The 21,497-nt window shown below is 41.3% G+C and overlaps 1 protein-coding gene across 1 annotated transcript in view; it reads left to right on the forward strand.

Annotated features, from left to right (window-relative positions):
- The window catches only part of Ec (ubiquitin specific peptidase echinus), an 87,789-nt gene extending 68,236 nt beyond the window's left edge, over nucleotides 1–19,553 (forward strand). Inside the window, exons 4-10 of the mRNA XM_076382962.1 lie at nucleotides 5,251–5,385; nucleotides 7,242–7,406; nucleotides 11,947–12,081; nucleotides 12,624–12,893; nucleotides 13,104–13,478; nucleotides 13,620–14,042; nucleotides 14,360–19,553. Of these exons, the coding sequence (XP_076239077.1) occupies nucleotides 5,251–5,385; nucleotides 7,242–7,406; nucleotides 11,947–12,081; nucleotides 12,624–12,893; nucleotides 13,104–13,478; nucleotides 13,620–14,042; nucleotides 14,360–18,463 (5,607 nt within the window). The 3' untranslated portion in view covers nucleotides 18,464–19,553. The remainder of the gene's footprint in view (nucleotides 1–5,250; nucleotides 5,386–7,241; nucleotides 7,407–11,946; nucleotides 12,082–12,623; nucleotides 12,894–13,103; nucleotides 13,479–13,619; nucleotides 14,043–14,359) is intronic.
- Nucleotides 19,554–21,497: the final 1,944 nt, after the last annotated feature.

Here is a 21,497-nt window from a genome sequence, read left to right on the forward strand (position 1 = left end):
ATTTGTTTGATAACGTAAAGTGAAATGGAGTGGATATACCCTGTGGATTAGAGGGATTTTTAAGAATTAGATTTTTGTTGTCTAATCAAGACTGAACTGAAGTGAAGGTGTTAGGGAAAACAGTGGAGCTTAGTCCAGGGTAAATCGTTTAGAGTCAGTGAACGCCTCGTGATCTAAGTGGTACTGCCGCGAATTGGGAAGAAATCGTGCCAACGAATCCAACAGAGCACGTGGCACGCCGAAGTGGAACGAGTCGAGGAAAAGATGCAGCCAGTCTTTAATGGCCGGAAGAGAGGATTCAGAGTCATTCAAGAGGCTGAATTTTTTAGTCACGCTTGCAATCGCGTCACTCGATCCCTTCCTTGGACATTGTTTAATAGTCAACCGTGAATCTGAAGCAATTAAAGCCAGCAAGGAAAAAGGGGGAAACTTTCTCTATTACCTTTAGCCACATTGCAAAATGTTTACCAGAGTCGTGGAAAGAGACGAGGAAAAGAAACGGAATTGAACCTCGTGGTATTTGCTCAGCCTGGAGAAGGCTAGCTTCATAGATCGAGAAGGTGACTTCACTTGCCAAACGAGTTTATGTTTTTAATCGAATCTACGACTCGTCTGGCAACGGGTTCTCCCAAGCGCATCCGGCACGCAATTGCTGAATATGATTCCTCCTTTGGTCTCCGCTAAGGATCATCTGCCAGAGGCCCTTTCAAACCACTGCCACCTGTTTCCCGTCTATCGCGCCGCCTCTTTCGTGCCTTTCCTTCCGTGAAAGCCACGAGCCTCGATATCGAAGGCAACGACGATTACCAATATTTAATAGCATCACTGTGACTACTGGATTGCCTTCACTACAGCTACCATTGCAGTTGAATCGTGTAAAGTAGCGTTCCAGGCTGAGAAAAAACTAGAGTCACATTATTCTAATATCTATTCACATATAACATTTGATAATCAGAGGTCAGGCATTCGTTATTTATATTTAATTGTGTTGCTGAAGGTTCTGGACTGTAGAATACCTTAATCGCCACTATAGTCGACTAGCACGTATCGCAGTCTTTTATTTGCCATCCACGTGCTATTCCTGGAAACGAGGGGTCACCTATCGCTTGCCAATACTTAATTCCCTTGCATACCTAGGACTCTAGATCCTAGATCGTTTTAATCGCTATTTCAGCGACCACTGTAATTAAAATATCCGAGGGAGCTTAGGTGAAGAAAAATCTCAGAAATCACTTATCTCTACTCCTTGTTTATGGAAACTAGACACCATGTACTGTCTGGAGGAACGCTGAGGCAAAGGTTAACAGTAAACAGAGGAAATTACGAGTGTTATCAGCACCCAGAAAAAAGGTCGTTGAGGCAGGAACAAAGGGTGAAGCGACGTGGGCAAGTGCAGTGACGAGATTAAACGCGGAGCAGGTAACGAATCGTGTCTGTAGACAGAGCAAACAGAGCTATCTCGGCGAGAGGATTGCTAGAGAGAAGAGTCCAGTGGAGTGAAAATTTGTGTTTGCCTGGGACCAGCCGTGGCGACATGTCTCTCTTCGGTCCCCTCTTATCTCGATTTCCATCAGAGGTAGAGGGTGCGCCCCCGAAATCGCAGGATCTCTACCTGGAGTCTGTGAACGCTGGAATCTCGTAGTACGAGGGTGATTTTTCTCTTGGTGTCTTTCTATGGTGTTTCGTTGACGATGCAAGTAGACCTGCACTCGCAGGTTCTCGTTTCGAAGGAAGATTGTGGGGCGTGACGAGAGAGGATCCTCGAAACAGAATCCAATCAAAATGTTGAAGTGGATAAAAGTTCGCCAGGACACGTCGGCGACGACGACCCCGACGACGCTCAATCGCGAGAAGAAGGATGAAGTGGCAAAGGTCGAAGTTGAGGATGCCACTAGAGAGGAGGAGGAAGATAGCGGAATGGAGCGGGAAGATACTCCGTGCAACATCGAGCTGAATGACCTGCGAAAAGTATGCCAAATCGCTTGATTAATATTCGCGTTTCTTCTTTTCGTTTTGAGGGGTCGAAGTGTTGGATAATTTTAATGGAAATGAGAATCTTTGGGTTTGATTTTATGCGGATATATTCAGGAAAAAATATTGAAGCTTTTTTAATCCTTTTCAGTTCATCATATTTCAAATTAAAATTTTATTCACACGACGAGGAAGAACTGGACCTTTTCCAGTAATTTCAATGAAGAATATTTGTTTAAATGTATGAGAATGTAGATATGCAAATTTGAAAAATGTTATGCAGATTACACGATGAGTGTAAAAGATGCAAATTTCGAAATTTATTGCAGTTTCTTTATATTTATCATACGAGTCCTCCTCGTTTGGGTACAAGACTGAAGACTTAATGGTGTATACTACTTCATTACGTATCTCTTCAACAGAGCCATTGCTATTTTTCATTTTATAAGTTCTCTGTATATTAATGGAATTTTTTTTTAAACTGTCTCAAAGGTTCTTGAAAACTCATTATCGTTGAAGAGATAAAACTTAGAATGAACAACGCTGTATGCGAAACATCTTGAGGCAATGCACATGGCCTGTCTTTAAAACTTCATTAGTGATTTAATTTCTTGCTTATGCCACTCGACCTGTTCTTCTTATTTGTATGAAATTTTATATCTCTTCAACAGTAATACAACAATCAACTGTCTTTTAGAAACATTCCTCAGTTTTTACTTAGTTTAGCTTTGTTTGTATTAAATAATTTTTATCATCTACTAAACACGAAACAATGAAAAGTTCATGAACATAATCACGTTTAATTACTCACTAAAATTCTATCAGAGCAAGCAGTAATTATTCTAACTTTAAATAAATTTGAAGTTTGTTAATTGAATTTCTATTCAATATTTGATTTCTCATTTTAACAGATCTTATAATTTAAATTAAATTCTTTATTTCTACAAAATAATTTTCAATATCACCATTATCGAAACAGCTTAGAAACCACCAACAATTTTTACTCCACAATTTTGCTGCTACTCGAAACACGCCCCATTTCATCTCATTTCGTCACGAACCCACAAAATTATACCTGTGTACCACGTAATATTGTAAGCCAGTTGGTATCATTTATCAGTCCCTTCCTATCAATGCCGAACTGCAAACCACGACGGAGTAAATCTTAGAGTGCAGGCTTGCTTTCATTCATCGATTTCACTCACGTAGCAATGTCGCTTCTGCGAGCCAGCTGGTTTTTTCGATACCTGGCTAACCTGCTTCCAACAGGTGCCACATCCCTCTCGATGCACATGGATGTTCAGTTACTATCATCGTCTTTATATCAGGCAGCTCGTATACCAGCGTCACGTCTATCTTTTGTCTCTTTATTCTTGTTGGAGAAAGATACCCAACAAACGACTTTCGTTGAACCATTTCACCTAGCCATTTGCGGTTCTTTTAGTTCAGCGTGCTTCGATTTTTTCCTTCTTTCATGGCTTGGCTTAGGTTTCTCTTTTTAAATTGGGTAGGACTTTAAAGTTATGTGTGGTTTGAGAGTTAGAACTATTATATTGGATTTAAGATTGCAGGTTGATCATTCTAGAGATGTTAACATGTTTTTAATTTTTTTTAAAGAATACCTCACTGAAGGATTTCAAGTATTGTACTGTTTTTGATGAATCACTATGATTTATAATTTTAATTTATAATTATAATTTTTGTAATTTTATTCCAATGCCACCAAAATCCATTTCTAATTTATTTCTTCATAGAGAATCGCTTCTTAGTTATACCACCTCTTGCATATTTCTACGAGAAATTGCATTGTGAATAACAACTCATTTGATATGCGAAAGAAACGTGTCCAAGCATCGCGACGATGATTCTTCGCTACAAGAAGAAGATTGCATCCTCACAATTATTCCACCCCGCATCACGTAACTTGTCACATCGATAGATCGAAAGATCTCTTCTCTCTTACAAGGATTTCCATCGTGAATATTATCGTGAATGTGTCGTGAATTTTCCTCGTTAAAATTTTTCTTATGCCCCTGTCCATTTCTTTCTGGAAACTCCGCGTTGAGCAACCACCCTGCAGCGGTTCTCGCCAACTTTCTACGTGTGATCGTTGCCCACCGATCTTTCATGGATTAGTTACGAAACTGACTCGTTTATCCCAACCAGCATGCCACGTGGATCGCAATTTATATGCAGCGTTTTTGCACAATCATTGCGAGAGAGGAACGCATCTTAGTGGGACGTTAGAGGGAAAAAGTGACGACCGAAAATTGACAACTTGCGGTTTCTTGATAATGGTGTTTGCATGAGAAAAGAAGCTTTTGAGCTAACAGCTGCGAAACTCTTCGTAATGGTTAGATAATCTCGAAGAATGTTTTTCTAAAATGTAAACGAGGTAATATCGTAAAATCTAAAATTAATTAAAATCTAAAACAGAGACGGTAATAAAATTTAGAACACAGAAATTATTTAGTAATAGGAGTATTGAAAAATTAAGGTAACTTTAGTCTTAGCTCGCCTGTGGTTAAGGAAGATGTATGCAGATTAGGAAAAAGAAACTGAGTGCTCGTTCCTTCTCGCCTGTGACTAAACGAAGGATTTCGTTCAGGTCGTCGCTCCGATTTGCATATACGGAACAATTTGCATACGTTTATGTAATGGGAAATTGAGAGTATGTAGGTGTTATGAGTTTCCTTTTGAATTCGCAACAATTCAGACCCAACTTTACGCTGGAGTAACGCGGTTCTCTTTGGGTTTCTTTCATTCCTCTTTTCGGTTGCACCTTGTGTAATATCAGTAGTGAATCATCGAGCCTGATTTTCTGCATTCCTGGACATGTAATTGAGGAAGTAGCTTTCTTCTATATTTGACAGAATAAATATTTCTAGTTTACACTAGTGTATGTATAAAAGTTTAGTGAATTGATAATTATTAAAGGGTGTCATTTTAACAGGACCAAATGGAATTAATTAACTTTTACGAGTGTGTCATTATTTGTGATGAAAAGAAAAAAATCGAGGGGCACCTGATCTCACAATGGAATATTTTAACACGAAAATATATTTAAAATTCATGAATATTAATGTGTCTTCAAACAACTGGTACACTACGTTTTACTGTTTTCCTTGATAGGATCAACTTTTTTATTCACAACTAAGCTACACCTTTTTGAAAGTTTCAATACTATAAAAGCCAACAGCATTTTCTCAGAACTGCGAAAGTTTTTCTTTAAAACACGAAATTACTGATGTTAACTGTTCCTCATGTTCTCTGTTGCAGGACCTGTTCTCCCAGCTCCAATTTTCACAGGAGAGCGCACTGCCACCCGACACACTGCGACGAGCTTTGGCCGAGAGTTTCCTCGATCAGCAGAGGTTCCAGCTGGGATTCATGGACGACGCAGCAGAATGTTTCGTAAGTGCCGATTTACCTCGTTCCCTTTGCCCTAATATGTACGATCTACGAGCCAGCGCGTGAATGTTGACACGCCATTCGCGAATCTAGGCAAAACGTGTTTTGGTCTGATCAACACTTAGCATTTCACTGTGACCTGGAATGCATACCAGTTTGTCTAACAAATTAGACCACCGATCAAAGGTACATGTGATGAATCGTGAATTAATTTCGCAAGAGATCCAAGAGAGTACAGTAGGATGAGAGCTAATGCTAACTCAAGTTATTTTATTGAGGTGATACTGTATTGATCGTGGAATAAGATATAAGACTTATAAGTAGAAGTACACAATTGGTGTGCTACGTTGATTTTTTATTAAAAAATAACACAGGCAGTGCTTCAATACTTATGCACGGTAGCACACACCCAAAAGGTTTGCCCAAACATTTCATCTCGCTAACAGTCACTCCACTCTGTCCTCTGCTCATACTCAACCAAAGCCCAAGAACTCCGCCAGTCTTCGTCACGCATAACTCCAAATCAGCAAAGTAGTTCTGCAACAAACTACTCAAGTGACCATTGGCATCCCCTCGTAGCCACTCTGTCAAGCGCTCTGGCCTCAGCAGTGTCCAAGGAGCGACCAAGAAAGAGCCTGTTCGACGAAGTTTCACGGATGGCGGCTCGAAATGAACAGAGCCAGAGCAGCAGAGCGAGCGCAGCCAAACAAAGCGTTTAATTTCTGCAAATTGCGCAACGCGTAACTCAAGCAGCGTGTTGCTGCGTTAGGGAACGGTTGGGATAACTGAGCGAGTACGATCACGAGCGTCCTTACATTTATTGCGCTCGATGCAGGACTGCGTTTTATTCAACAGAACGATGTCGACACGCGCACAGGGACACGTGTCCGTGTACGCACAGAGGCGCTGCGGCTGAACGTGACTCCTGTGTAAACGAGAAAGTGCTCTCCCGCCAGTATGTTTGCTTAGGCTCAGTTACGAATGTATCGTTACTGCAATCGATAGTTAGCACTGCGAGGGGGGGAGAACTGGTTCGACGGAATATTCAGGATCGCAAATCGTACGGAAAATCGCCTCTGCGTCGAGGAGGAAATCGCGACCAACATGGATGGCGAAAGAGAAAGAGATTTATGCCTGCGTTCACATCCACGCGCGTAATAGTTGATAATTCCTTCGAGGCTGGAGCCCAGATCTATCGATGATTATTGATACGATCGATCGTTTCCTTATGCGAGTTGCTAAGATATTTCAGCTTGACAGACGTTGAATTGCCTGCTGATTGTGAGAGGACTTGGTATTTCGTGTTGGGTCTTCGTTTAACTTATATTAATATTCCTGTAACTCTCTTGGGTTGTCTTGTGATAATATAAAAACTTGAGTCTAGAACCGAAGATCTATACATATCTAAATTAAAAAAATAAAAATGTATTAATTAGAAAATTGCAGTGCTCTTAAAAATTCATAATGAAACAAGATTAGTTAAATTACTAACATGAGACCAGAGAAATTATATCTGCGTACAAAAATGAGTGCAATTTGATTCTAAATTAAAATTGAACTGAAGTGTATTCAGGTAGCCATGAGTATAAGAATTATAATAGTTAAATATACAGTAATTTCAAGATCACACACACTAGACAATATTAAAAATTCACGGTGATCACGTACGTAATAGATCTTCCAAGAACGATTACAAAAATCAAGGATATCAAGTGCGTGCAAGAACTTCGCATCCTCGCAGGCACTTTTTCAAATTACCGTAATCGATGCGTGATTATCGGCGAGCCTTCTATTTTTAGTAGCCTGTCATAGAAAGAAAATGGCGAAAGAAGTCGCATTAGCGGTGCATCTTGTTGCAGGAAAACATTCTTCTTCGTATACATCTTCACATCGCCAGCGGGGAAGCCGAGGATATGTGCAGCGCGAGGCACTGCGTCCCTCATCAAAAATTCGCCATGACCCTCGTCGAGCAAAGTGTTTGCGGAGCTTGCGGTGCCACTTCTGAACCTCTGCCTTTTACACAGGTCAGTACCATAAATCTCATCTGTTTCGAAGAAATTCGTAATTAACATCATTTAAAAAGAGTTCAAAATGAGTAGCAATAACGATCGTGGAGCAGCAAATGAGTTATGATTGCGAACAGAATTTGAATCTGAAAAGTAGAGAAGAACTGTTTATGAGTGAGACGTAATGACAGTTGATTTAGTGGCGATTGCGAACAGTAATTATTTGAGCATACATCAGTATAGATTATAGGGATTTAGATGTTCAGGAAACTGGATAGATAGTATTGAGTCAAATTTTATTCTAAATGTAATTGAAACAAAACTGAACTTTTTCATACCATGAGGAAAAGGAATCGTATATTTAATGAACATTCATAGGCGATATCCTAGATAAGGTATTAGTTAATAAATGAGACTGTTTCTTTGATTTCACATTTTAATTAACAGAACCAGATCTAAACTTCACTGTCTCCAACCTCAGGTTTTGCTGTTAGTAATATTTTTCAAATCTTTAATGAGAACTCCAAGTTATCATTAATAGTAGGACAAGAAGTTCTTAATGGCAGGGGATAGTAGAATTTGATTATAACACCAGTCGCTAAATATTTTGCCTGTCATAGTGAAATATTAATATTCTCCTACATTTCAAACATTTACTGCTCAGCTCATTTACTTTTTGCAACTTTTCCTTCGCATTTATGCTCCAATATTACCGTGATAGAGAAGAAAGATACACTACCCACTAGTCAAGACTTTTCACTACAATTTGTTATAATCTACGAGGCACAAATCATGAAGAAACCTACTACTACATATAAAGAAAATTGATTCACAATCATCTAGAATCTAGATGAAAAAGTACTTGCCTAATCCTAACAGAGTTCAACAAATTTCCAGCCTGTGATAGAACGATAAATCAACATTTCCTTAAAACATTCCCAATTGTAAGCATTCCATGAAGAACATTCGCAGGTATTGCATGTCTGTAGTTCTAGTATGCACAGTATATAAGAATGTCCGCGTTAATGGCGTACCTGGCGGACAGAAACCGCGTTTCTTGCGAAACCCTCCATTAAGCTTCAAGGATAGACCAGATAATAGTTTCTCCAGATCTTTTTCCACCTCGGTAGAGGCATCTGTCGACTCGAGTTTTCTTCTCCAAACGCAGTTTTTCTCTTTTCCATGTAAGTCTCGCAGGTGGGGTCCCAGAAAATGGTCAGACACCTGTGTTGGACAGGGAGCAGCCTCTGGCTCCTTTGTTCGCTTGTAAAAACCGAGGGAATCGATGCGTTGGAGGGCAAACTCTACCTCGGTAGCACAGTGGTCTGAAAAGGGCCAATTCTTGGCTAAGGATCTCTTGGCTAAAATTAACAGGCATTTTTATGTCGAATATTTTGAAGGAAAATTTATTTCTTACTCTTGGATGGTTGACGTTCATCATGATGTCTGGGTCTTTTTGAATTTATACTAAATATACTTTAAGAATAGTTCCTCTGCCAAAACTGTATGATATTATACATCTAAAGGATAGCTGGACAATAATATTAACCCTTGCACGACGAATGCATGATCACATTGACCCAAAATACAGTACAAGATGTCAAAAGTATAATAAATTTATTTGCAAGAATCATACAAAAAAGTAGGTACACTTATTCCATGTATTAGATATGCAGAAAACTAAAAAGGAGTAAAGTATATAATATTCAAAATAGGTCCTTCTATATTTTCTCAATTCTCGATTCTCAAGGGTTGTTTTAAATAAAATGTTACTTTGGAAAAATGTTATTGGATTTTGGCAAAGGGATATCTAGCTTCAGACCACTGTGCGTGGGAGGGTAAACTTTGTCTCCAGGAAAAGGAGAAGGCAGAGGAAGTTCAGTTTCATGGTGGGTTCGAGCGATTTAAGCGACTTAGCTAAGAAGCCTAAGTGCGCTAAGGCGCTGAATAGCCAAGTGGCTGCCGTGTAAACGGATTAACCAAATCTGGATTTGATGGTTCATTGGTCGTGATGGGGGGATTTCGAGGCGAACGATCCTATCGAGAAGTACTATTTTACGTAATAAACTTGGGATTAGATCAGAGGTGCGTGAAAACGGCTTGGAATTAATAATCCCTCGAATCGATTATGAGAATCATGAGTGATGGAAAACCAATTTCTTCCTGGTTTCAGTCTTACAGTAATAACCTTGTTCAGGTGGGGCAGAGAGGGAACAAATTTAAATGATGCATATTAGAAACGCGTGTTGAAAAGTCGATATTTAGGTGTTCGTAAAAATGTATAAAGATTACTGGAAAAATTTGTGGGGCCACATTTTTTGTGTTCCTATAGGAGAGCAATGAAGTTCCAAACACCTTCGATCAATTTTAAGATTAAATACGAGACTAAATATGTGTTAATGTCATCTTATCATTTTTGAGAGATTCAAGAAATAAAATTGTTTAATTTTCGTTTACCAAATACATTACGGTAGTAATTCTTTAAAACATATATTAAGTGTATGCAACTAAATTAGTTATTGCTAACCATAAAATGCTTATAAAACAGGAATTTTTTTCGTAGAAAAGCGTGAAGTTCTACTAGATTGGAAAATTTATGAACAAAGGCAGACATTTTAATGGTTGAAGTCATGTATCACGCTTCTGAGTCATCCCAGGAGAATTCTCTTCGAGCTGATCAGCTCTTAACTTTCATCAGCAACGAAACTGGGAGATTAGCTTAACGAAGCGATGCCTCGAATATATGCCTGTTTTATTAGTCGTTGATTATATTTGCAATACTTGGCACTCACGTGAAAAGGAGATACGTGTTTTCTGCGTCAGTGTGTAATCACAGTGTCGTTAGATTTAATCTCTACATCGCACGCTCGAATAAGTATTATCACTCTCGCAGAAAATTGTGTCTTCGTTGGTTGATTATTTCCGCGTCACTTAACGAGGAAAGTGAAATCAATCATTTTCTTCTTCGTTTGGATTATTCGATAATTAAGGGTATTGCATCCGTGAATAAATTATGCGAGATATGTAGATACAGGAAGAGATAAAAAGTATGCATGGGATTGCTACCTGATGTTAATATTAAAAGTTAGAATAATTATGTTGTCTTCAAAAATTTAGAATTTTCATCTTATATTATTTCAATTTTTAATTTTAGAAGGAGGAATAAGAAGGAATTATACCAAAGTTTCATTCAATTATTATAAAATAAAAATTAAATGTTTATATTAATTCTCATAATAATTGATTGAATATTAATTTCAAGAAAAATTGATTGAATTATCTAAGATAGTTTGTAAAAGGCAGTTCTTAACAGGGCTCACAAAAAAGTTCTTATCAAAACGACATCCACGGATATCTTGTGGCGTATGAAAAGGGTTAATTAAATTTTTACTTTGCACCATGAAATTACTTCTCACTAACTTTCAACAAGAAAGTCCTGGGGGATACAATATTAAAAACCACATTGCTATTACACAGTGCTTTGTAATTACGCTTTTTTCTGCGATTAAGTTATATCATTTTCTGGGAACTTCACACCCGATACGGCTTAAGAAAGTTTAATTTTATTGCGCGTTACGCATTTTTACTTTCATGTAATGCACCTGTGGAATGAAATCTTTTTAACTCGTTCCCTTTTTTGAATTTAACTGCTCTTAACTACTTACCTCGTAAACAATTTTTTAAAATGCAACGTCAGTTTTCTCATATTTCAATTTCTTTTATTTTTTGTATTCTTTTTATACTTTACTATAAATCTCATAAATATTTTGTGTAAAATTCTATTCTAACACTTATTCTCTTTTTCTTACCAAGAATCTAAAACTAAATTAGAGTGCATAAAGACAGAGATCATTTTACTCTGAGGGATTCAAAGCTCTCATTCATTTCTGTTTCAACTTTTAATCTCTATTTCATTGGAATAGCATCTAGCAGTTATCACAGTGATATCTTATGTACTATTTTACAAATTAAAAAATGACATTTCTTGTTAATACTAAATCTACATAAATACATATATCAAAAAAAGGCATCTGTGTAGCTAAATTGAATGATCTGTTTCTAAACTATCCCTTTTATAGCGGGTTATACCTTCGAGCTAGAATAGTAGCCAACGAGAGACGGTAAAAGCGATCGGCCATGACCGATACGAGATTGCAACGAGTTTTGCGTTTTTACAATCAGCCGACAACAGTCGATACAAGCACGAGACGATAGAACAACTCCTCCCACGTGAGCTGTACGCGTACTGAGCTCGATTATGGGCACGTTGCACCATGGACACGCTGGAAAGGGCATTGCTTTTGTTCTTAGCGAGCGTCTAATTTTCAAGATTATTCTGGGTCAGGATAGATAACGTCAGCTTGATTTAATACCAGTTCTACTAGAACAATCGATATGACTGTCTGAGAATTTTTCTCTATGAGACTTAATTAATTTTCCATTGAAAACTTTGTCACGGTAGTTTTTACAATTAATTAGTCTTCTGAATTTTCAACAAGGTAAACGAATCTATGAGTTATAAAGACTCATTTGGCAATGTTTCCCTCCTTTCTTACAGATGGTTCACTATGTATCAGCATCAGCGTTGACTTCGCAGGCGAGGCAAACGCCACCAAATTCAAGGAACAGTCCGGATCTCTTTGGTCAGCTTCTACGAAAAGCTGGAGGCATGGGCGACATCAGGGACTGTCCAGTGAGTAATCAAGCCTTTCAAAAGTATAAAAATCCTTGGTATTTCCGATATCCATGGCTACCTAGAAAATGTCACCATCGCGAACGACTCACCACTTTGCGCTTTATTCGATAGTCGTGGGGATTCAAGTTCGATCGGTTGATAGGCTCAAGATCAGGTACATATTCTCGTTTGGCCTTTCTTGGAAATGATATGCCGAGAGCGGATACTTTCTCTTTGAAGTGGAACACCGACAATCCTTGAATGCCATAAGATACATAGATGCTGCGGATTGCATTGTAAATTGGTGAAACAAGAATCGAAACCTGGGGTTTTTTTTTATAGATAGTTAATTCCTGTATTTAGTAAAATTATATTTTCTTTTAATCAATAAATTGGTTGAGAGTGATGACAGAAATATTTTTGTATGCAATAAATAAAAGAGCTTTGGTTCTCTTTTGATCATCTGGGTGACTTTTTTTGGCTCCAAAATGTCTCTTTGATGCAGGTGGCTTTTTAACGATAGGATTTTGGAACTCAAAGCTGTCTTCTGAATCTTTCAGAGTTCCTGTGGAGCCAAAATCCAGATCTGTAGAACCCTGATGAACAGACCGGAAATTGTGTCTGTTGGGGTCGTGTGGGATAGCGAACGACCATCGCTGGAGCATATCATGGACGTTTTCGCAACCGTGGGAACGTCCCTCCGACTCAGCGATGTTTTCCACAGTGTTGTAGACTCTCGATGGGGTGCTTCGACCGTGCACAATCTCGTTGGAGTTGTCACCTACTATGGAAAACACTACTCCACCTTCTTTTTCCACACTAAATTGAAGGTAAGAGGATACATGTCGATAATTATTAAAGTAACCTAAGTTAAAAATTGAAAAAAGTTGTACTTATATAATTATACAAAGAAAGCAACATAAAATAATTAAAGAAATTCAAGAAAACTCTATCCAAACTTGAGTTCATTGGCTTAACTTTTCCAAAACTGTCTTAAGAAAGGAAACACTTGAAACGGTTTAATTTGTTTTATATTGTAGGTTTGGATTTACTTCGATGACGCCACTGTCAAAGAAATAGGACCACGCTGGGAGCAGGTGGTGGAGAAATGTAGAAGAGGCCGATATCAACCCTTGCTTTTGCTGTACGCGACCCCAGGTGGTACTCCAGTTAACACGGAAAATGCGCCCAAGACAGTGACACCTTTCCCAAACGGAAACGGTTTAAAGACACCCCCGAAGAATAATGTTCGTCGATCGATCACACCGAGTCCGGAGAAGCCATCGATCAACAGCACTGCTAGACGTGCCATTACGCCTAATCCCGATAGTCCTCCTCATTCCTACACGCAACGCAGAGTCTACAGCGATTACCAGAATCTTACTGATATTCAGAATAACATATTTGGTGATCAGGTAAGTTTTATTTATACTGTGCTGTTAAAAAGTTCGATATCACTTCATGAACTAAGGGAACAAAAGACATTCATTGAGTAAAGAAGTTTGAGTAACTAAGTAATAACTAATTATAAGCAATTGTATTTATTTCTTTTTCAGGGTGTGGACGTAGTTGACGGTGAAGCAGAATCAAAATACATTAGTCGCCGTGCTGTAGAAAATGTGATGCAGCAACAGAAGAAGCAACAAATGCAATTGACGCGTAGTCTCAGTGCTGGTTCGACGCCACAGGATTGCATTAGTATTCCTGATCATTTGAACGTGCCAAGAAGAAGAGATTCTGGAAACTGGTCTGGCGACCGAAACAGTGCATCTTCTAGTTCCTCGACAACGATGGACAATCCATACTTGTACATTGTAAATAAAATGCAGAGGAATTCAGGAGTGCCCAAAAGTCCTACCAGCAAGTCTGGGGAACTTTCCAGTAGTAGCAGTGGCCATTACGATGCTGGATACGACTCCTATTCTTTGTCTTCCACGGATAGCCTTCCACTTCAGCAGGGTCTGAAGCATAATCTGCAGGTTCGTATAGTGCCACAATTTTAGGATATTTTACCTTCCTGCTGTACAATATTTCCTCGTCATAACCTCATAGTTACAGTCACTACAGTTCCAAATTATTTAGAGTGGAAGAGTTTTATTTGCGTGCACATTTACTATTTTTGGATAAAGCTAAAGTGAGATATCAAGAGCATAAAGTGACCTCGAAGCCGTGTTCCTACTTTGTCTCCTGTAACCACCTGACACCATCCAGTTGCCACAATTTTCCTGTGATATAAAGTAGATATTCTATACAGAACGAAGAGTATATTATAAGAAACACGTTAAACTATTTATAGCTTGCCCAGATCCCGGAAGGCTACCAAGCTTCCTCAGGCGACGACTGTGAACGTCTCTGCAAGGAAACTGACGCGTTGCTGGACAAATCCCGCGCAGCGGAAGACGCTGGTGACCTCAGTACTGCAGTAGCCTTATGCAGCGCAGCCAGCAGCAAAGCTAGAGCTGCCATGGACGCGCCTTATAACAACCCTCACACGATCACGATAGCCAGGATGAAACACAACACTTGTGTTATGAGAACGAGAAGCCTGCACAGAAGGATGTTGCAAGAACAGGCGACAGCTAATGGTGAGAAGGAAGAAGGCGCACCTGAAGGCAGGCATTCGCGAGACAACAGTAAATCTGGTCAACACTCCAGACAGAGTTCAAGGGACAAAGGGAACCATTCTAGGCAAAATAGTCGGGAACTTCTGGTGAACGCGCCAGTTACGACTGTGGACAAGCCTGCTACGAAGAGCATCGAGATCTATGCTACTTTACCGAAGAAGAAGACGTTAAGAAGCAAAGCTACAGCTGTAAACGTGATCGAGGATGAGGAATACATGCTATATGACAGACCAGTACAAAGAACAGGCTTGTTTGGTCGCACGAAGCGATGTGACGATGACAAGAAGGACAAGAAGCGCGCTCGAAGCGAAGAAAGGAACAAGAACATCTCGAAAGACTTCTCCATAGCACCGTCTCGATCTTCACCCTCTCCAAAGGGAGCAAAAGCTGAGAAATCTAAGGAAAGCATGGACGTAGTTGCCAATAACGTGCGAGCTTCTCAAGCTAGTAACGTTAATGGCGAGCAGAAACAGGGCAAGAAACAGCACAAGATTCGCCGAAAACTGTTGATGGGTGGGCTGATCAAGAGGAAGAACAGAAGCATGCCGGATCTGCGCGAAGGACAGGATGGGCAGGCGAACGTGAGCGTTGAGGGATCCTCGAACACCTTGCCGAAACAGTCAGTGGACGATTCCAGCGTTGGTTTGAAGGGCAACGAAGTGTGCCAGTCTCTGAGCGGCTACTTGTCAGAGGGTCACTTGGAATTCGCTGGGAACAGCAACAGCAGTCCTGGCAATACTTGTAACCCGAATCTGGAGAGGAGTCGTCTCATGAGGAAGAGCTTCCATGGCAGCGCAGGCAAAGTGTTACACGTGGCGAAGGTACCTCCGCCTCCTCCACTTAGAACCACTTCTCAGCTTAGCAAGTCTAAGTGTTCGGGTGAAGTGCACAGCGAGCAGCAGTCCGAGAAATCAGCGTACCCATCATCGGAGGGACAGTGTACCTCCAACCCAGCTCAGGAACAAAATGGAACGTATTGGAACCACGTCAACGCAGGAAATTCATCCAGTGTAACCAATAGGAACACAAACTACACCGACTACTCGTCGGAATCTCATTCCTTGCCGTTCTTGCCCTTTTACAGCATGGAACAGAACGCTGCCAATGTCCCCACGTCGTGTCAGTTGAATTACAATAACAAGCCTCGGATTCAGGACGATGTGGTGCAGTATGCAAATGGAATTTTGTACGAACCCACTTTCGTTGTGACTCGAGCGGACGTACACAATGAACAGAGTCCCACTAAACCTTCGAATCAGACAGATTTGTTACCCCCTTATCCTGACAATGGAAACGTGTCTCACTCGAGACAACCTAGCGAAGATTTTCCTCCTCCACCGTATCCTTCTATTCATTCTGTGTCCCATTCGAGGCAAGCCAGCGAAGACTTTCCACCTCCACCGCCGCCAATTGATGATACTTCGAGTCACGTTCAAGAGACCCAGCAGCAGTATCAGCAACAACAGTATCAGTCGCAACAGTATCAGCAACAGTATCAATCACAGCAATACCAGCAACAACATCAACCACAGCAGTATCAGCAACAGCAGACATCGGTTCCTGCGCAACAACGTCAGCAACAATTGGATAATCAACAGATCAGTACCCTGTTGACGCAATTGCAAATCAAAAGGGACGAAATATTGGCTTCCAAGGCTAGGGAGGAGAAAAGGCCAGAGGAGCAAGGGGAAGAAGAGAAGCTAGCCAGCGAAACTTGGCTTCGTGAACTGCAAGCTAAACAAGCAGAAAGGCGAATGAAGAAACAGGGACCTTTGGACCAGGATATTCCAAAAGTTAGATCAGCTCCGACAATCCAAGGCCCAACAATCGCTAGAAGGACCAGTGACCTCATGATGAATAGCCTTGGTCAAAATTATGACCCAGCCAGTCGCGATGTTACCGATTGTCCACGAGTCGTTTCTTCTGTGAAAGACATGGCGGCTAGATTTGAGCAAATTAAATTACAGCCTGTCGCGAAAACAGAGCCAGAACAGAAACTCCCAACGAAACAGAACATGAACTCTGTTTCACCCTCGCCTTTATTGGATGGATCTCAGGATGCCCAGCAGGTGGAGGACTCAAGACCTGTGAAACTTTCGACCGAAAATTTAGCAGCCTTCTCTAAACCTGACGCTCCTGCAGGCCAATCAGTCTTGAATTCCAGTTTTGAGTCTGGCTCCAGTCAAAACACTTTCATCGCCACAGGAACACCTAACAATACTAGCACTACGCAGCAAAGCGGACTAAATGCTGCGATGATGTCCATGTCCTTAACTTTGCCACACGAAAATGGCTTGCCAATCGACTATCCCGAGGATGACATCAGTGAAGTTGCCATGCAGAATACTATCCAGAATACGACGATCCTTCCCAGCGAAGAAGACATTGCACCGAGGAAGGTGAAACGACGAATAGGAAAGAAGAAGAGCGTGTCGTTCTGCGATCAGGTCGTCTTAGTAGCCACTGCAGAGGATGACGAGAAGGACTCGTACATACCTAACCCTATCCTCGAGAGGGTTCTACGTTCAGCAATGAACAAGCCAGAGACAGCTCAAGTTCTGCGAGAGATTCGTAGCCTCCAAGAAGCAGAACTGAACAGGGAAAACTGCACTGCCACAAAGTTCCAACAACAGACTCTGCCATTGAAGAGCGAAGCTGACAGCGTTCCTGCCACTCCCTATCAGGACCAGCTAAGAAGCGTGAATCCAATACCGATCCCAGACACGATCAAACCCACTTTCGGGAGACAAAATTCGAACGAGTCAGTGGGCTCGCTATCAGACAAGAAACTCGGCGGTTCCTACAACAACGAAGGGCAGGACGTTGTTAGAGAAACTTACTCAGGGCTTCCCAACGTTTCCAAGCCACCCACATCGTACTCTCCCCAGCTGCAGCAACAGATAAGGTACTCGCAGAACGGATACGTGCCTTACGTGCCTCAGTCGACGTACCCTCAAACTCAGACGTCTCACCCAAGGAACCAAGTGATCCCAATATCTCAGACACAGAAGCCAGCCAGCCCCTACCCCACCCAAATGCATGGACAGTACGTTCAGAACAACGTGCAGCAACAGAAACCCATGTGCCAAAGGAACACCTACCAGACGTACTACCAACTGGAGCAGCAGCACAATCAGATGAACAAACAGATGTCTCAGCAGCAGCAGCAGAACATGAACCAAAGGATCACGAATCACAACGCGAGTCCCATCACGGTGCAGCACTCTCAGCAGCAGTTCGCCTACCAACCCACTCAATCGCCAAGTCCCTATCCAAACCAGTACACTCACAGTTCCTACCAAAGTTATCCCTACCAGTCGGTTCCTCAGCAGAACCGAATGAACCAACCACTGCCACAGTACCAACCGCCACCAAACCCACCAGCCACTTACCAGCAGCAACAAGCTGCGCAGACTTATCAACAGAGGCACGAGAACTACCAGAGGCCTCCACAGAAGGCCGACCAGCAGAACATCCTGGCGCCTAACCAGACCTATCCCAACGCGCTGCAAAACGGCCAGATACAATCGAACATGAAGTATCCCACTTACCAGCACCCGCCAGTGTCGAAGCAGAGCAAGCAGATGCATTTTGTGACCGCAGCGAAGAGTAACGCGAGTGTTACTCAATCCACGTCTTCCTTGCAGAAGCCTGGCGTGGGTGGCTCGGCTAGAACAGCCCCTTGTCATCTGTGCCGGAAGAAGCAGGTTACTGAGCCAGCCATTTACTGCACGGATTGTGACTTTTATATGTCTCGCTTCCGACCTAAGAACTGAACTCGTGTCAGTGAAGAGAGATTGTTACACTGGCGTTTGTGGAAAGTATTAGAACGTTAATATCGAGACGATTTAATAGGAGATTATTTGCGTTAAGTATGACTCGATTAATAATAATGAAAATGGTGCAAGTTAGAAATGGAAAAAAGTTGAATTTGTTACTCACGTTTTTGAAAATAACAAAATAAGTGGTAACGCTAACTTTTTAAATTTTTGACTTGCAACTAGGTCGCTTGGATCATTGGTTCCAGGCATAATTTTCACACTGACTATTGTCAGTGACAATGTTGAAAATGTTGATTGGTAATCTTAGCGCAATTTTTATATTCAATAAGAAGAGACGGTATAACTCCTTCAGTTTTGTACAAAGTTAATTTAGACGTAGATTTGTATCATCAATGACCTTCATCGAGCAGCTTTTAATGATTATGTATTTAGTGCCTCTTGTAATTTATAGTAGATCATGTAGAGATAATGTACTCGGATGTGTTTTTATACATCAATTGTTGTTACGCGCCAGATTTTCTTTTTTTTTCTTTTTTTTTTAATTATGTATTACGACTTTTACTTCTGTTGTAAATACAGCATAAGTTTTCTTCTTTGCGTTTGCAGCCGATACAATGATTTCAAGAATTGTATACAAGTAGATATAAGGAAGCTAGGTGTAGATGTGGGCGTTTTAGTTTTACGTCCAAGTGTTGCAGCGATATTGTACTTCGAGAGATAGTATATCAGAATTGTGATACTAGCCATGCGACGCATATAGAATTATATTGTTAAACGTAGAACTTGTATCGAGAACCGCGAGAGTAATATAGGAACGCACGAATGCGTGAAAATGGAGGAGGCATGGAGGGAAAATGATCTCTGATGAAAGCGTGAAGTTTATTTTATGTTGACAGGCGTTGACTTTTACTGTGTATATTGTATGTATACTTAATGATTACGTTTACATTGTATGATTGCCTACGTGCTAGATTGATGTACAAACCCCCGATTTTATACGTTTTGTATGAGTATTTTGTTTTAAAAATACTTCATTTTCCCCCTCGTACGACATTGAATAAAGTACTGTCAGAATACCATAATACTTCTGCAATAATTATTTAACGCCACGAACAATAATTTTTCACAAAGACTCACGGAAAAAGCACCTTCTACTTCTTGACCTGCAGGCGAGCAAAAAAGCGCCTCCAGAAAAATTCAGACACAGGACACCAAAAGCAGAGGCTTTGCACTTTACAATGAGACCAGGCTCACCTCCATACGATTTTTTTTGACGGAGCTGCAGCAGCTCAAAGATTGGCTACTTTCTCGACCTCTGGATCAGTGCCTGATTCCGAGGCTGGAGGCTTACTTTTCATTCAGACTTCGATAACTCGGCGAGAAAAAATCGCAGATCATTCGCCTAGGTCTCGTTCGAAAGGGGAGGGTTCTAGATACTACGCACGTCCAGAAAATATCGCGGAAAAAATTTATCAAGCTCCTGACAGACGATTGAAGTTGGAAAACTTTCGGCGAAAAACCACCCTCTCTTTCTCGGCGGGACGTGAAGTCAAGCATTTTTCCCCGACAAATTCAACACAGGGAGGCCATAGTAGAGGCTTTCCCCTTTAGAATGAGACCAGGCTCACTTCCCTACGATTTTTTTTGATGGAGCTGCAGCAGCTCAAAGATTGGCTACTTTCTCGACCTCTGGATCAGTGCCTGATTCCGAGGCTGGAGGCTTACTTTTCATTCAGACTTCGATAACTCGGCGAGAAAAAATCGCAGATCATTCGCCTAGGTCTCGTTCGAAAGGGGAGGGTTCTAGATACTACGCACGTCCAGAAAATATCGCGGAAAAAATTTATCAAGCTCCTGACAGACGATTGAAGTTGGAAAACTTTCGGCGAAAAACCACCCTCTCTTTCTCGGCGGGACGTGAAGTCAAGCATTTTTCCCCGACAAATTCAACACAGGGAGGCCATAGTAGAGGCTTTCCCCTTTAGAATGAGACCAGACTCACTTCCCTACGATTTTTTTTGATGGAGCTGCAGCAGCTCAAAGATTGGCTACTTTCTCGACCTCTGGATCAGTGCCTGATTCCGAGGCTGGAGGCTTACTTTTCATTCAGACTTCGATAACTCGGCGAGAAAAAATCGCAGATCATTCGCCTAGGTCTCGTTCGAAAGGGGAGGGTTCTAGATACTACGCACGTCCAGAAAATATCGCGGAAAAAATTTATCAAGCTCCTGACAGACGATTGAAGTTGGAAAACTTTCGGCAAAAACCACCCTCTCTTTCTCGGCGGGACGTGAAGTCAAGCATTTTTCCCCGACAAATTCAACAAAGGGAGGCCATAGTAGAGGCTTTCCCCTTTAGAATGAGACCAGGCTCACTTCCCTACGATTTTTTTTGATGGAGCTGCAGCAGCTCAAAGATTGGCTACTTTCTCGACCTCTGGATCAGTGCCTGATTCCGAGGCTGGAGGCTTACTTTTCATTCAGACTTCGATAACTCGGCGAGAAAAAATCGCAGATCATTCGCCTAGGTCTCGTTCGAAAGGGGAGGGTTCTAGATACTACGCACGTCGAGAAAATATCGCGGAAAAAATTTATCAAGCTCCTGACAGACGATTGAAGTTGGAAAACTTTCGGCGAAAAACCACCCTCTCTTTCTCGGCGGGACGTGAAGTCAAGCATTTTTCCCCGACAAATTCAACACAGGGAGGCCATAGTAGAGGCTTTCCCCTTTAGAATGAGACCAGACTCACTTCCCTACGATTTTTTTTGATGGAGCTGCAGCAGCTCAAAGATTGGCTACTTTCTCGACCTCTGGATCAGTGCCTGATTCCGAGGCTGGAGGCTTACTTTTCATTCAGACTTCGATAACTCGGCGAGAAAAAATCGCAGATCATTCGCCTAGGTCTCGTTCGAAAGGGGAGGGTTCTAGATACTACGCACGTCCAGAAAATATCGCGGAAAAAATTTATCAAGCTCCTGACAGACGATTGAAGTTGGAAAACTTTCGGCGAAAAACCACCCTCTCTTTC

The sequence above is a fragment of the Calliopsis andreniformis genome, chromosome 8 (assembly GCF_051401765.1).
Source record: "Calliopsis andreniformis isolate RMS-2024a chromosome 8, iyCalAndr_principal, whole genome shotgun sequence".
Classification (NCBI taxonomy): domain Eukaryota; kingdom Metazoa; phylum Arthropoda; class Insecta; order Hymenoptera; family Andrenidae; genus Calliopsis; species Calliopsis andreniformis.